Below are 17782 nucleotides of genomic sequence, written 5' to 3' on the forward strand. Positions count from 1 at the left end.
AGTGTGGTAAGCTACAGTCTGTAGGTTGCAGGGAAATATATATTTCCAAATTCTTTGAAAAATGTTGTTGCCTACTCACATTACCCACTGGGAGGCTAGAGCTAACACCTTGCTGTAATGACACAGGAAAATATTATGCCAACAGCTAAAATGTGAATTATTCTTTGTTAATGGCTTTTCAGTTCACCTAATTGGTAAATAAACCTCGTGCTGCGCTTCTTTCTGAAAACAAAACTATAGTTGATCCCACTTCAATGCAATGGGATTCTGATTCACTATAGTTTACTTACATCACCAACAAAACTCTCTTTTACTGATTTTTCTTTAAGCTAAAGGCTGTAACTCAAGTTTTACGGGAAAAGAAACTGTTTTCAGTCAAATTAATGAAATGAAAGTAAAGTTTACTTGGATTCTATTTTATCATTCCACTTAATTAGGATTCATTCGTTATTTGCATTTTCCCACAATTTCTTCAATGCTCAGTGCTCTCTCCTTAAAACTTGTCAACAAAACCTTGTCACAAGAGACATCACATTTTATTTCTTTGTCCAAGAGAACAAGAGCGTTCTGAAGAATAAGAAATTAATGTATTGCCATTTCCAAGATAATTATTGTTTTTTATAGTTAAATCTATGCTGCAGATTTTTTAAAATTCATTGGCGCTGCTGAGTTTTTCTCAGTCGCCCTAAGATGTCACTCGACAGCTGATGTACTCTCTATTGAGTCCTTCTTAATCCCAACAGATGGTAAGTCTCACCTCTCTCAGGTCATTTCTCTCCCTCTCTCCATTGTTTGTGACCTGAAAAGAAAATAAAACCCATTTTTACTACTGCTTTCTTTTTACCTACGTAATTTAACTTGTATTCCATTTTTGTCCTACAAGAAATCATGTGCATTTAACTGGGTAAAAAAAAAGGAAAAAGAAAGCAAAACTGGTGAACAAAATTTGCCTGAAAGTGTTTATGCAAAAAGCGATCCCCGAAAGCACCTCCTGTTTCATTTCTGTATATAGGATGGTTTTCTAATGAACTGCAAAAAAATATGTGGAGAACTATGCTCTACTAAACCCTTATACTGCATAATGATGTGTGTCACTGTATACTGCTTCCAGATAGCAAAAATACCTGTAACTGATGATGATTGACATCGTGATACCTTACGGAATTCACACATTCTACAGTGACCTTCAGGTTGTTGCTATATTGTGCACTTCCTGTGCAGAGGGCTTTCTGATGGATAAAACAATATATATTTGATATGTATTTCGCAAATTTATCTTGATTTTTGCTTTCATACAACACACAAAACCTTGCCGACTGTCAGCTATCTGAGGTGCTCAACCTGTCACAGAACAGGTTGTGTCCCATGGGAAACATATTTTCAACAGATTCAAACGCCATTCCAAACATTTTACGACATGTGGTTATGTAGTCCAAAGGTATAACATCTAATAGCTCCTGGAAAACCTGTAGTTCTGAATCAATAGCCCACACAAATATAGCAAGCTGCATGTAGTCTGTTACAGTGGTATTTTCCTTAAGTGTTAATAAATAAGCTCTGGAAGCATGAGCTTCCTTCTTCAGCTGGTTTTCCAGATCCTTACACGTGTCTTGGGTGTGCTGTCTGTTGTGATCTCCCCTCTGCCAAAACCGTTTAAAAATATTCTCTCTGTTTTCTAGGATTAACTTGTTATGACATTTCAGTCAGCGTAGGTTGGAATGACAGCCAGGCTTTGTTAATATTATTAGCTACAAGCAACACTAGATGACAGTGCTCCTAACTCCATAGCAAGGAAAATAAACATCATGCACTTGTAAACAGTAAAGTTTCCCTGTACAAACTTCGGAACTATGGTTATGACTTGAATTGTGTTGCCATTCTCCCAGGAAAACAACATAACATAAAATAACTTAGCACCAGTGAATAAGTTCCTTCGGTGACTTATGATATTCCGAAGATTGCTATTGCTGCTTAACTTATGGTGCTAGAGATACAATTAACATACAGGAGAAGAATAGTGAAGTAACAATTCTAGTGAATATCATCTCAGTTTGGCCATTTTTGGGCTTATGATGTCAATAGGTGGAGTTGTCAGTATTTCTCAAACAGATAAACATTAAATTTTTTGAAATGTTTAGATGACACTTTTCATTTGAAGCTCTCAACAGTGAAGAATTTATCAACAACATCCACGATGAATTTTGCTTTGTTGGTTAATCTGCTTTGACCCATGGCTTCATATTTCAGGTAAATAGCATAGTTTACATGAGTTACTAAGACAACCATAGAGAACTTTTAATAACAATTGTATCACATCCTTCAAGATGGCGACAACGGTAGAAGTCATTAGTCTCAAATAACCATAAAAAACGTGTGAAATATTTCAATTACCCAATGAAATGCAATCTATTGGACAACTGTGGGAAATGGGGGATTTTTGGGTGGGGATAAAGTAAAACAAAGGAGAATAAAACTAACGTCTTTGCAAAGCAACTATATAATCCAAAAATCATGTACATGAATTCTTTGAGGATGAACCAATCAAAGGAAAAAGGAAAAACATACAATTGGAATTGAGTATTTTACTTGACCTCTATAGTTTAAACAAAGACAGTGATACGGGACATGTCCCCACAGAACAATAACAGAATCTGAGAATAGCGCACACAGATTTCTGTAGAATAAACCAAACAGAAGAATCTTAAAAACTCACAATAGGCAATCAAATATTTCACTTGACGTATGTATCTCAAAGGAAGACAGATATACCAGACATGCCCTTGCAAAACATCATCATATTAAAAAAAAAAGGCACAGATGAATTTATATAGAATACACCGAATAAAAAAAAAAATGCAAAATACACACAGTTGGAATAATATATTTTGGTTGAGGTAGAAAGAAAACAGTGAAACCAAACACACCACACACATCCATAAAAAACAGTACCACAATTTTAACTAGACCTATATAGCTGAAATGCAGACATCAACCCCCCCACCCCCTCCCCTCATTTTCCTCCTCTCATGAGCCCTCCAAATTTTGCTTCATAAATTCATAATTTAAAATTTATAAGTAACATTCACTTGTATTGATAGTATAATTGCTGGTATGAATTATTCCAACATAGGTTTCAGACAGTGGTATGCAGGAAATAAAAATTGGTTGATTTGGAAAAAAAGGGGGGGGGGTACTAATTTCCATGTTTGATGCAAATCATGTTGGTCACTACGAAACATTTTCTCTGACATTATGCAAGCAAATGTATACTTCAGAGTATGGAACAAGTTCTTGCAAAATTAGTAACAATCACAGCTTCAGGTTTGGAGTTCCATTGGTGCCATAATTATTCAAGTATGTGTCATATAATAAGGGAAAGATTTGTTTATTGACTGTAGTACAAACTTTCTCAATAATCATTTTTTGGGGAAAAGAACATCCATAATGAACAACAGCTTTCCTCATATATCCAGAAACAAACCAAAGCAAGCAAAAATTTGCCTAGCAAGACAGGCCAGTGTCAAAAGAAGACAGTAATTACTAATAAAAATTGGAACTAACATTGAAACTTCCTGGCAGATTAAAACTGTATCCTGGACCGGGACTCGAACTCGGCACCTTTGCCTGGGCAAGTGCTCTAAGAACTGAGCTACCCAAGCTCAACTCACAACCCATTCTCACAGCTTCAGTTCTGCCAGTACCTTGCTTCCTATCTTCCAAACTTCACAGAAGCTTTTCTGAAACCTTGCAGAACTAGCACTCCTGGAAGAAAGGGTATTGCGGAGACATGGCTTAGCCACAGCTTGGCAGATATTTCCAGAATGAGATTTTCACTCTGCTGCAGAGTGTGTGCTGATATGAAACTTCAAAACCTTGCAGAAGAGCTTCTGAGAAGTTTGAAAAGTAGGAATCGGAAGTACTGGCAGAAATGGAGCTGTGAGGACAGTTTTTGAGTCGTGCTTGGATAGCTTAGTTGGTAGAGCACTTGCCCGCGAAAGGCAAAGGTTCTGAGTTCGAGTCTTGATCTGGCACACAGTTTTAATCTGCCAGAAAGTTTCATATCAGCAGTGCACACTCTACTGCAGAGTGAAAATCTTATTCTGAAAGTAACATTATAAGACAGAAATGGGGAAGAAAGTTTTCAAACTCCTGAGTCTTAAGGTAAATACAAGCACTGTGAGAAAGATCTTGGCAACTTACGAACTTCAATGTTAGAATTGGAGTGTATATTCATGATCAGATGAATTACCCAGCACCTTAGTAGAAGCTTGCAACTTTTGTGACTCGTAATAGTATGGCTTAAGACACTGTAAAGTGTTGTGGACCCACCCTGCTCTATGACCGTTAACCCACAACTCAGAACTACCTGAAATCTTAATCAAAGTCATACATATCTATCTCAGTATGGGCTCTTGGACTCAAACAAATTGTGTGTAGTGACATAGGGACCACACAAGCTCATCATGTTCTTAGTGTTTCACAGTCCATTTCTTGCACGGTTCAAGAATGATAAGGTGGTGCATTCTCATACACTATGTATATGTTGTCTGTGTTATGCTTTTGGTGAACAGTGTGAGAATACCTTCACTAACTGCCCTGAACAGTTCCCTGACGGCAAGGAAGATGCCTTGCTTCTTGTGGCTTGTGACATTCCTGTACCATTCTGTCAGGGTGTACTAATGTGCACTGATACTCATTGGTCTGACCAACCCTTTTTCCATTCTTTGCGTGTCCAATCAGATGTTTCTTACATTAAAGTACTTAAGCACACTCTTTATGCGGTGATATTGGAGAACCTTGGTGACACCATGACCTTGGAGGTGCTATGCTTCGGACACCCTCGATTTAGCTGAAATCTGCATTCAAATGCATGGATGTCACATGCCTTGTTCGTTTTGCAGTGAGCTATTGTGTAGATTGTCAGTGCAAGATCTCGCAAGATCCCACTCATGTGAAATGCCAAGCCATCCCATCCCTCAAGTGTGCTCAAAGACAACAGCAGTTTGTTAATTCAGTTGAGCATGAATGTATATGCAATGTGTGTTCTGCTCTGGAAGTGTTAAATTTTGTCTGTTTATTTGCTAAATTAGTTGTTTGGTCTCTGCGCACACACACATTCTATTTTTCTTCAATAGCTTAATTTCCTTTATCCAGGTGTGTGCTGTAAGTGAAATTCATTTGACAAAAATGTATCTTAAGTTTTAATTGGCCTTAGATACAGATATTTACTTCATCACATTCAGTGATTTCATGTGCATTTTTGAAAAAATATAAAGGAATTTTTTTTGCATATATGTTTATATAGAGTTCTATAGTGTTCTCAGAAAATACTTTAAAACAGACGGTGTTATGTTATCAATAAAAACAATTAAAATGTCTGTTTTTCATTGCAGTTTCAGTACTGTGTTCCCTATTTATGTAGAGGCAATATGGGAATGGAAGATGTTATTCCAAAACACTTGAGATACCATACTTTTTCTAGGCACTTTATGAATTTTTTCGAATGCTGCAGTTGTTACAGACAGCTTTTCAGAGACCTTTTATGTACTACATTGTGAAGCAAAAGATGAGATATGATGCGATGCCAGACTTGTTGTAATAAATTGGCTGCCAGTCAAAAGCTACTGCTAAATGAACTGAAGCACTGTCTAACAATGAAGGTGGTGAATATGTAAAGCTGTGCCTGCTGTAAAAATTATATCCAGTGGTGATAAGATTAGCCAAAGGTACTTCAACAGGAAAAGAAAAGAAAAGTGCAATGGATTCTATTAGTGGAAACAAAGCCACCTTCCAAGAAAATAAATGGAAGCAATTTCATAAAAGTTGAGGTCGTTAACACTTTTCTGTGTACATTTACGTCAGCTCGCAGCAAAAAAGAAAGAAACAGTACAGTAATGCTGGTGTGCCAAATATACAATGGTGGAAAGTTCAAAATATGAAAGGTGACTTTGTATAACAAGACTGCTGTAACTTTAAGCATTGATGTATTGTACTGTATGTTGTTCTGATATTTAAATAAAGTGTTTTGACAGTGCAATTCAGTTCAGATCAGCCATCCTTGAAAAAAGGAAGGTCTGATTTCAGCATATTACTGGCCATGTGTATTGGAAAATGAGGATAATATTAATATTTACCAAGCAGATTTTTGATTGAAATGGCCATATCCAATCTGCTCAATCATGTATTTCCAATTTTGTAATAAAGCACTCATGCAGAAGCAGGAGTGAAGTATGGGCAAAGGCATAATTGCTTTAGAAAGTGGGATTTGTGAACAGGATCCTAATTTTTTTTCCATAATTGTCACTTTTTCTCTTTAGCTGTGAACTGCGTATAAGGATATTAACTTAAGTTTTCAGTTAGTCATTAAATATCCAGTTTTCATCGCTGTTAACAAAATGAAACAAAGACTGCCCTTACACAATGTTAAGACTCTAAGCAAAATTGAAAGGGTCACCGAAATAAGGCTCTGAAACAAACTGGCAGCAGTTTTTATCATTATTGGGGCATCAGCAGCTTATGTCAAGAAAGTGATAAAGCAGTGTGAACTAACATAAAAAGGCACTTTGGATGCATTTAAATGGCTGAATTTAACACACAGAGCACACAGTAAGCCCCATTTATTTAGATGTGGGTCCTTTCTTAATGGCACAGCTTTACATACCTGAGGAGAAACCGAGAGAATGCAATTCGAAATATTCGAGAAAATGCAGTGCTTCAGCACCAAGCATCGGTGAAGAATCGCAGACTTGTGCAGCAGATGGAACGTCGTCCAGCTGTTGTGGCAGCTCTTAAATTGAAAAAGGTAGGAAAAAACTTTTATTTTATAGCATAATCCTTCTCTGTTGCCAGTTAATGTGGTTTCAAAATCTTGGCCTATTTTCAGTTATCATTTTATTTTTACTGTCTGGAATTAATCTAACAAATGACCAATGTGTTTACGTGAAGTCTTACAAATGTTTACATAAATTTTACAGAGGAGCATGCGGCAACGTCTTGGTCAGCGCTTGGGAAACACCAGCATTAAGGATCGATTGACATTAAATGTATCATATCGTGGAGGTCGTATGAGGGCAAGAAGTCGTTCCCGTGGAATGCCAAGAGGAAGAGGTAATTAATGTTTTGTGTGTTGGTCCACATTTGGAACACTATATTTTACACGTTCTTCAACTTGGTACTGCATGTGGCATGTGCTGAAAGTAAATGCAAGTGATTCTACCTATTCATTCCTCCAGTTCCTGCAATCTCTGCAAGAAGTGTCAAGTTACACTGCACATGTGCTACTAGTTCATTGAATGACACCTTCAATTGAGGTGTTATTGCTGTGCTCCTCAGTCCAGAAACTGGTTTCATGCAGCTCTTCATGCTACTCTGTCCCATGCAACCCTCTTCATCTCTGCATAACTACTGCAACCTACATCCTTCTGAATCTGCTTAGTGTATTCATCTCTTGGTTTCCCTCTATGATTTTATCATCCACACCTCCCTCCAATACTAAATTGGTCCCTTGATGCCTCAGAATGTGTCCTACCAATCAGTCCCTTCCTGTAATCAAGTTGTGCCACAGATTCCTCTTCTCCCTAGTTCTTTCAGTACCTCCTCATTAATTTCATGATCTACATATCAAATCTTCAGCATTATTCTGTAGCACCACATTTCAAAAGCTTCTATTCTCTTCTTGCCTAAACTGTTTATCGTCCATGTTTCACTTCCTTACATTGGTGCACTTCATATGAATACTTTCAGAAAAGACATCCTGACACTTAAATCTTTACTCAGTTTAACAAATTTCTCTTCTTCAGAAACACTTTCCTTCCCATAGCCAGTCTACATTATATATCCTATCTATTTCAACCATCGCCAGTTATTTTGCTCCCCAAATAGCAAAACTCATTTACTACTTCAAGTGTCTCATTTCATATTGTGATTTCCTCCACATCACCTGATTTAATTTGCCTACTTTCCATTCCCCCCCATGAACCATGGACCTTGCCGTTGGTGGGGAGGCTTGCGTGCCTCAGCCATACAGATGGGTGTAGGTGCAACCACAACAGAGGGGTATCTGTTGAGAGGCCAGACAAACGTGTGGTTCCTGAAGAGGGGCAGCAGCCTTTTTAGTTGTTGCAGGGGCAACAGTCTGGATGACTGACTGATCTGGCCTTGCAACATTAACCAAAACGGCCTTGCTGTGCTGGTACTGCGAATGGCTGAAAGCAAGAGGAAACTACAGCCATAATTTCTCCCGAGGACATGCAGCTTTACTGTATGATTAAATGATGATGACGTCCTCTTGGGTAAAATATTCCGGAGGTAAAATAGTCCCTCATTCGGATCTCCGGGCGGGGACTACTCAAGAGGATGTCGTTATCAGGAGAAAGAAAACTGACGTTCTATGGATCGGAGCGTGGAATGTCGGATCCCTTAATCGGGCAGGTAGGTTAGAAAATTTAAAAAGGGAAATGGATAGGTTAAAGTTAGATATAGTGGGAATTAGTGAAGTTCGATGGCAGGAGGAACAAGACTTTTGGTCAGGTGAATATAGGGTTATAAACACAAAATCAAATAGAGGTAATGCAGGAGTAGGTTTAATAATGAATAGGAAAATAGGAATGCGGGTAAGCTATTACAAACAGCATAGTGAACGCATTATTGTGGCCAAGATAGATACGAAGCCCACACCTACTACAGTAGTTCAAGTTTATATGCCAACTAGCTTTGCAGATGACGAAGAAATTGAAGTAATGTACGATGAAATAAAAGAAATTATTCAGATAGTGAAGAGAGACGAAAATTTAATAGTAATGGGTGACTGGAATTCGAGTGTAGGAAAAGGGAGAGAAGGAAACATAGTAGGTGAATATGGATTGGGGCTAAGAAATGAAAGAGAAAGCCGCCTAGTAGAATTTTGCACAGAGCACAACTTAATCATAGCTAACACTTGGTTTAAGAATCATGAAAGAAGGTTGTATACGTGGAAGAACCCTGGAGATACTAAAAGGTATCAGATAGATTATATAATGGTAAGACAGAGATTTAGGAAGCAGGTTTTAAGTTGTAAGACATTTCCAGGGGCAGATGTGGACTCTGACCACAATCTATTGGTTATGACCTGTAGATTAAAACTGAAGAAACTGCAAAAAGGTGGGAATTTAAGGAGATGGGACCTGGATAAACTGAAAGAACCAGAGGTTGTACAGAGATTCAGGGAGAGCATAAGGGAACAATTGACAGGAATGGGGGAAAGAAATACAGTGGAAGAAGAATGGGAGCTTTGAGGGTTGAAGTTGTGAAGGCAGCAGAGGACCTAGTAGGTAAAAAGACGAGGGCTGCTAGAAATCCTTGGGTAACAGAAGAAATATTGAATTTAATTGATGAAAGGAGAAAATATAAAAATGCAGTAAATGAAGCAGGCAAAAAGGAATACAAACGTCTAAAAAATGAGATAGACAGGAAGTGCAAAATGGCTAAGCAGGGATGGCTAGAGGACAAATGTAAGGATGTAGAAGCTTATCTCACTACGGGTAAGATAGATACTGCCTACAGGAAAATTAAAGAGACCTTTGGAGAGAAGAGAACCACGTGTATGAATATTAAAAGCTCAGATGGCAACCCAGTTCTAAGCAAAGAAGGAAAGGCAGAAAGGTGGAAGGAGTATATAGAAGGTTTATACAAGGGCGATGTACTTGAGGACAATATTATGGAAATGGAAGAGGATGTAGATGAAGACGAAATGGGAGATACGATACTGCGTGAAGAGTTTGACAGAGCACTGAAAGACCTGATTCGAAACAAGGTCCCCGGAGTAGACAACATTCCATTAGAACTACTGACGGCCTTGGGAGAGCCAGTCATGACAAATCTCTACCAGCTGGTGAGCAAGATGTATGAGACATGCGAAATACCCTCAGACTTCAAGAAGAATATAATAATTCCAATCCCAAAGAAAACAGGTGCTGACAGATGTGAAAATTACCGAACTATCAGTTTAATAAGTCACAGCTGCAAAATACTAACGCGAATTCTTTACAGACGAATGGAAAAACTGGTAGATGTGGACCTCGGGGAGGATCAGTTTGGATTCCGTAGAAATGTTGGATCACGTGAGGCAATACTGACCTTATGACATATCTTAGAAGAAAGATTAAGAAAAGGCAAACCTATGTTTGTAGCATTTGTAGACTTAGAGAAAGCTTTTGACAATGTTGACTGGAATACTCTCTTTCAAATTCTGAAGGTGGCAGGGGTAAAATACAGGGAGCACAAGGCTATTTACAATTTGTACAGAAACCAGATGGCAGTTATTAGAGTTGAGGAACATGGAAGGGAAGCAGTGGTTGGGAAGGGAGTAAGACTGGGTTATAGCCTCTCACCGATGTTATTCAATCTGTATATTGAGCAAACAGTAACGGAAACAAAAGAAAAATTTGGAGTAGGTATTAAAATTCATGGAGAAGAAGTAAAAACTTTGAGGTTCGCCGATGACATTGTAATTCTGTCAGAGACGGCAAAGGACTTCGAGGAGCAGTTGAACGGAATGGACAGTGTCTTGAAAGGAGGATTTAAGATGAACATCAACAGAAGCAAAACGAGGATAATGGAATGTAGTCAAATTAAATGTGGTGATGCTGAGGGAATTAGATTAGGAAATGAGACACTTAAAGTAGTAAAGGAGTTTTGCTATTTAGGAAGTAAAATAACTGATGATGGTCGAAGTAGAGAGGATATAAAATGTAGACTGGCAATGGCAAGGAACGCGTTTCTGAAGAAGAGAAATTTGTTAACATCGAATATAGATTTATGTGTCAGGAAGCCGTTTCTGAAAGTATTTGTTTGGAGTGTAGCCATGTATGGAAGTGAAACATGGACGATAACTAGTTTGGACAAGAAGAGAATAGAAGCTTTCGAAATGTGGTGCTACAGAAGAATTCTGAAGATAAGGTGGATAGATCACGTAACTAATGAGGAGGTATGGAATAGGATTGGGGAGAAGAGAAGTTTGTGGCACAACTTGACTAGAAGAAGGGATCGGTTGGTAGGACATGTTTTGAGGCATCAAGGAATCACAAATTTAGCATTGGAGGGCAGCATGGAGGGTAAAAATCGTAGAGGGAGACCGAGAGATGAGTACACTAAGTAGATTCTGAAGGATGTAGGTTGCAGTAGGTACTGGGAGATGAAGAAGCTTGCACAGGATAGAGTAGCATGGAGAGCTGCATCAAACCAGTCTCAGGACTGAAAACAACTACTTTCCATTATCCTCATTTTGCTTTTGTTGACGTTCATCTTATATCCTCCTTCCAAGACACTGTCCATTCCAATCAGCTACTCTCCCAAGTCCTTTACTCTGTAACAGAATTACAATATCACTGGCACACCTCTTCTTTTCCATGGATTTTAATTCCTTCTCCAAATTTTTCTTTTGTTTCCTTCATAGCTTGCTCAGTATACATATTGAATTACGTTGGGGATATGCTACAACACTGTCTCAACTTCCTTCTGAGTCACTGCTTCCCTTTTACGCCCCTTGACTCTTATAACTACCATTTGGTTTGCATACAAGTTGTAAATAGCTTTTTGCTCCCTGTATTTTACACCTACCACCTTCGTAATTTGAAAGAGAGTTTCCAGTCAACATTTTCAAAAGCTTTTTCCAAGTCTACAAATGCTAGAAACATAGGTTTGCCTTTCCTTAACCTATCTTCTAAGATAAGTCTTGCGGGTTTCAATATTTCTACTGAATGCAAACTGATATTCTCAGGGGTCGGCTTGTACCAGTTTTTCCATTTGTTTGTAAAGAATTCGTGTTTGTATTTTGCAATCATGACTTACTAAATTGATACTTAGGTAAGTTTCACACCTGTCAACATCTGCTTTATTAGGGATTGGAATTATTACATTCTCCTTGAAGTCTGACAGTATTTCGCCTGTTTCATACCTCTTGCTCACCAGATTGAAGAGTTTTGTCATGGCTGGCTCTCCCAAGGCTATCAGTAGTTCTAATGGAATGTTGTCTATTTCCAGGGCCTTGTTTCCACTTAGGTCTTTCAGTGCTCTGTCAAATTCTTCATGCAGTATCATATCTCCCATTTCATCTTCCTCTACATTCTCTTCCATTTTCATCATATTGCCCTCAGGTATATCGCCCTTGTATAGACCCCACCCCCCTCACTACATACTCCTTCCCCCTTCCTGCTTTCCTTTCTTTGCTTAGGACTGGTTTTCCATCTGAGCTCTTGATATTCATACAGTTGGTGGTTCTCTTTTCTCCAAAACTCTCTTTCATTTTCCTGTAGGCAGTATCTATAATACCTGTAGTGACACGTGCTTCTGGATCCTTAGATTTGTCTTCTAGCCATCCTTGCATAGCCATATTTCACTTCCTGTCATTCTCATATTTGAGGCGTTTGTATTCCCTTTCGCCTGCTTCATTTACTGCATTTTTATATTTTCTTCTTTCATCAGTTAAATTCAGTATCTGTTCTGTAACCCAAGGATTTCTAGTACCTCTCATCTTTTTACCTACTTGATCCTCTGCTGCCTTCACTATTTCATCTCTCAAAGCTTCCCATTCTTCTTCTACTTACAAGACAGGTGCACTAGCCACTAAGCCATCTTGGCACAGCGGTTTGCACAACTGCATTGATTACCTTGGCACGCGTCCCTCCTCGATACAGATTCTCACTCTCGTCCCAGTCTACTTTAAATTCCCACTTATACATGAACAGAACTGCCGAAGCTCACCATGTTCTGGAATAATATCTCAGCATCGATCATAAATGGGGATCCAGACTGCAATCCAGGTGCAGGTACATACACACATTAAATTACGCAATTTTAGAGACTTTACTGTCTCATACAGATGTTATTTTGTGTGTAAAGGGAAATATCAAGTAGGCTGGGGTGGCAGTGAGAATTTAATCCATGCAGTTGTGTGAACTGCTGTGCCATCATGGCTTAATTGTTAGTACACCTACCTAATAAGCAGGAGAACTGGGCTCGATTCCTGGCCTAGTACAAATTTTCACTTTCTGTTTGTCTATAAGCATAAAAAAGTTACAACAATTAATTGATTGTACGTGGTAACCACTCGCCCTCATGAAGCATCCAAACATCATACGAAACAAACCTATGTGCATTGTGTTTTACAAACATGTACATTTAATATTACATGCAGGTGGTGTCAAATCACTTCTACAACCTCCTTACACAAGCCCACATTGTGCTGTTGAAAGAGCACAACTCTGAGCATTCTAGTGAATGGTAAAACTACCACAGTCTTGATTGACACATTGACATGAGCTTGCTTGTTCTCAGAAGTACCACCAACATATGTACCACAGAACCGGTCTCAACCTTGTCCTCATCCTCAAGCATAGCCATATTCACCCAAAGCAGACCCATTACCTTTATATAGAACACATTCTAGGTGTTAATTGCACCTCCCAGCAAGATTTTTTAATGACACTCTGCTCCTCGTAGGGGGGGGGGGGGGGGGGGGTGCTGACGTGGCAAGCAACCTTGTCATTTACTGTCGGCTGCTGTGTTGGCATAAGCTGTAAAGGAGATCGTGCTCCAGCCGCCAGAGGTGCTGATTTGGTTTGTTCTCTGTGTATAGTGCAGGATGATAGTTTCTTGGCAATGATAGGCAATCTTGTCAAACTCTTCTCTGACACTAAATAGTCTCAAATATTATCAAGTATATCTTCTGTGTTTATTAGTTAATAAATGTTATTTGTTCCTGGCACACCAGAGTTCATATTTTGTACAATTGGCTGATTATCTGGAACACACAACTATAGTTGTTTGGACAGCTAACACCTAGTTACACAAACTACCTCTTGTGGCTCTTTGGTTATTGTCCCATACTTTCTTAGGATTTCCATGATAATCTTTTCCCCACTTTCAAACACCCGTAGCTAATCTGTACATCATTTTGCGCTTTCCTCTTTTTCTCCATTTCCTCACATTTAACTTGTTTTTAGCTTTTCTTCTTGATAGTTTCGTGAGCTTTACTAGTTGTTCTGTATTATCCGATTGTAGTTAGAAATCATGTCAGCTCGTGGGTATGTTGCAGCATTCTTCAGGTTGTTTCTGTATCCTTCCTCAAAAAATAAATAAATAAACCTCTCTCCATTCAAACTAGAAACATATGTATATCGCCTTCTTCTGTTGTTCTCAAACAAGGTATTGCCAACAGCTCATAAGACCTTTCACCTTTTTGTCATTCCTTGTGCCTAGTCCAAATTGTTTTGCTATATCCCCTTTGATTCCTGGAAACATCTCAGGGTTCCAATCCCCATAACAATAATACAGGCATTTCTCTTCTGTCTCATCTTTATGCTGATCGGTTGCAAGTATGTCTGTACAAGTAACACATTCATTTTTTTCCCTGTGGTCTTTCCATCGTCAATATTGTCTACATATTCTACCTTGTTTCACTTGTAGAGTATTGTTTCTAAATCTGTAATGTGAGGGCAGACTTGAGTTTGTGCTTATTATGTAATTTAAATCTCAAAATGTACTTTAATCTATCAATTTTCAGTTAAGACGTCATGAAATTTAGTTGTATATTTGAGTCTACAGCTTGGTAATGAAAACCAGTTCAAAATTTATCCAATTAAAACAAAGATTTGAAATAGTTTAAAGATTGAATTAAATTGATCCAAAATCTCCAGTTAAAAATTAATAGTGGAGGAGATGATAATTAATATTCTCTATGTTAAAATACTATTTACTTTTATTATTTAGCTAGGCACAATAAAAAAAATATTGCCCACCAATGAATTTATACATGGAAATTCTTGTTTTAACAGGTCGTGGACAATTATCTGGTAACAGAGGTGGTCAGCTGGATAACTTCAGATACAGACAGCCACAAACACAAGGACAGGGCCAAAGCTCACTTTATAGAAGTCCTTCAAGACGTCCATTCAAAAGAGGACGTGGTATGTCACATTGAAAATCAGGCAATGTAATATATTAGTGTAAGAAAGTGTGGTGACATTGCAGAGAAAATGGGCATAAGTGATTTTGTTATGTGAATCTATTTCTCAAAACACGACTCCACTTGTTGCTTAAAGTTCAATAGATTTTACAGCAGTTTTAGAGAAATGATACAAGCTTCGTAGAAGAATTTTGAGCCCAGAAGAGCAGATACTTATGTCCTTATTTAAAATTTTACTTGCACATTTGTGTGACGTACCTTAAAGTGTATCACATACAAGAAAAGACCAATATTAGTTATGAAAGCTTAGCTTTTCTTGTAGCTACAGTATGTATATTAAACCATTAACTTTTGCTATTACTGTGTTTGCACTACTTAACAGTGACGTTGCAATTGGCTGACTACATCACGTGTCCATACTCCAAATATCTGCTGTCATTGGCTGGTGAGATCATATGACATGAGCTCTGATTGGCTTACAAAATTGCATTGCAATGTCAATTTCAAAGCTTTGGAAGCCTATATGCTATGTTTGATGGAGTTCAAACTTATACTTTTGTAATATGAAAATACGCAGCATATTGTAAAACAAAAAAAAATTCACTGTACATGTCGCTGCACATAGGGATTGAAACTCATTCCATTGTGGCCTAGATAATGGAAGGATGTTGGTGTCAGTAGAACCCATGTTGTACTTGAGATGAATGAGTTATGGTCATTTTTCCATTTTTTGTCTCCTTAACAAGTAGCTCTTTGTGAAATAGGAATGACTGTGGTAACAGACTATACGTATGCAAAACATATTTGGACACAATTGTAGTATTTGCTGGTTGTTTTAATGCCATTGCCATTAACATCACTGCAGAGGGAAGAAGAATGTTTTACATATCACTTTTCTTAAGATTGATACCTATGCCGCCGCTGCCTCCACCACCACAACCACAACCACCATCACCACTCCTGCTGGTGCTGTTACTATCTTTTGTATTACATTACATAGGCATTTATCATAAATTTCCATTATTTTTCCCATGCTGCTTACCTCGGGTTTAAATGATTACATTTGAATTGTGAATTTCGTACGAACAGTTTTTTATCATCTTGTCACTTTGTTTCATTATGACAATAATTCTTTTATCCTCTTTTGTGTCATCATTTCTGGTTCTTTCTTTTCAACTTTGAAGATTTTGAATAATATCCTTTACTATTGAGACTACATGCACCATTCACAACTTTTATTCACTATAACTGAATGTCCTTCCTGTTTTCTCTCTCTTGTGTTTTGTCTTTGAGAAAGGCTCAAAGTAAGATGTTGATTGATTAGTGTTACAGAGCTGTCACTTGTGATCTCTGATTTCAGAGAAGACTTCAATTTGTTTAATGTAGCTAGCAGTTCCATGACATTTTGATTCTTATATAATTTTAGTGGTATTGCCTTTTGTGATAGGTCTTATTGTTCAGATTCTGAAACTGTTGTATGTTTATGTATAGGAAAATAATTTGGATTTAATGCCGGTATATACTTTCATGATGATACACAACTTGAGAAGTAAGAGTAATCCATACACCATCAATACTGTATGCAGCAGTGAAGGCTAAGTTGTATTAATCAGTACATTTTACAGTATGTCTTACATAGTATGTTTGTCCTTAGGTGGTACACCTATCAGAGGAAATCGGGGAGGAAGATACATCCAACGAGGTGGTCAACAAGGTCGAGGTGGTGGTTCATTCAGGTTTGTGCTGTTCATCTCCGTCTCTCCCTCCGTCCCTCTCCGTCTCTCCCTCCGTCCCTCTCCGTCTCTCCCTCCGTCCCTCTCCGTCTCTCCCTCCGTCCCTCTCCGTCTCTCCCTCTCCCTCTATCCCTCTCCGTCTCTCCCTCTCCCTCTATCCCTCTCCGTCTCTCCCTCTCCCTCTATCCCTCTCCGTCTCTCCCTCTCCCTCTATCCCTCTCCGTCTCTCCCTCTCCCTCTATCCCTCTCCGTCTCTCCCTCTCCCTCTATCCCTCTCCGTCTCTCCCTCTCCCTCTATCCCTCTCCGTCTCTCCCTCTCCCTCTATCCCTCTCCGTCTCTCCCTCTCCCTCTATCCCTCTCCGTCTCTCCCTCTCCCTCTATCCCTCTTCCTCTCCTTCCCTCTGCTCCCTCCATACTAAATTCCTTTCATTCTTCTGCAGTAGAGTGTGCACTCTATAGCTTATAACATGTGAAAAGCAAAATTCTGAGTTTGAGTTGGCAAACAGTTTTAATAGGTCAGGATGTTTAAACTTCTTTACTTATTGACTGGCATTCACAATTTGAAGTTTGTGTGATATGGATTTGTTATCTAATTACAAATTACATTCGGATCTTGTATGTGGCTAGTCAGTTCCATTGTAGAGCAACAATGTGTAGGTGGTGCAACAACAGCTGTTATGTAGACAGCATAGTATTTGAAGTAAATAAGCAGTATTAACATTTTGCTTTTACTTATTGTGATTGCCAGTCTTTTGATTGGTTTGATTAATCTTTTCCACTTTTGATAAAACACATTTACTTGAGCTGCTCACAACCGGTTTAGATCTTTGAATGGTCAGAAACTCATCCACTGATCCACATACTGGTATTGACACTTTGTCTGGGTGATCTGCTTTGCATTATTGGTTCAGATCTGCAAGTACTTTAGTGGCTGCTGACTTCTGTACCTAAATTTTGATAAGATGCCTTTCACAGCTCAGATTGTAAACTATTGAAGCACCATTTTATTGTGTGCAGCACTGATGCTGATGCCTGTGAACTCTCCTTTCCTTCAATGATGTGTAATATTTAGTGGTGCATTTAAGAATGTGTTTTTTCTAAATCTGA

The 17782-nt window shown here is 38.5% G+C and overlaps 1 protein-coding gene across 3 annotated transcripts in view; it reads left to right on the plus strand.

Annotated features, from left to right (window-relative positions):
- The window catches only part of LOC126364849 (chromatin target of PRMT1 protein-like), a 43376-nt gene that overhangs the window by 10429 nt on the left and 15165 nt on the right, over positions 1-17782 (plus strand). For all 3 annotated transcript variants that reach the window (XM_050008092.1, XM_050008093.1, XM_050008091.1), the window contains exons 3-6: positions 6652-6802; positions 6975-7107; positions 14811-14942; positions 16596-16677. In XM_050008092.1, the coding sequence (XP_049864049.1) occupies positions 6652-6802; positions 6975-7107; positions 14811-14942; positions 16596-16677 (498 nt within the window). The remainder of the gene's footprint in view (positions 1-6651; positions 6803-6974; positions 7108-14810; positions 14943-16595; positions 16678-17782) is intronic.

Source organism: Schistocerca gregaria, chromosome 1, assembly GCF_023897955.1.
Source record: "Schistocerca gregaria isolate iqSchGreg1 chromosome 1, iqSchGreg1.2, whole genome shotgun sequence".
Lineage (NCBI taxonomy): Eukaryota > Metazoa > Arthropoda > Insecta > Orthoptera > Acrididae > Schistocerca > Schistocerca gregaria.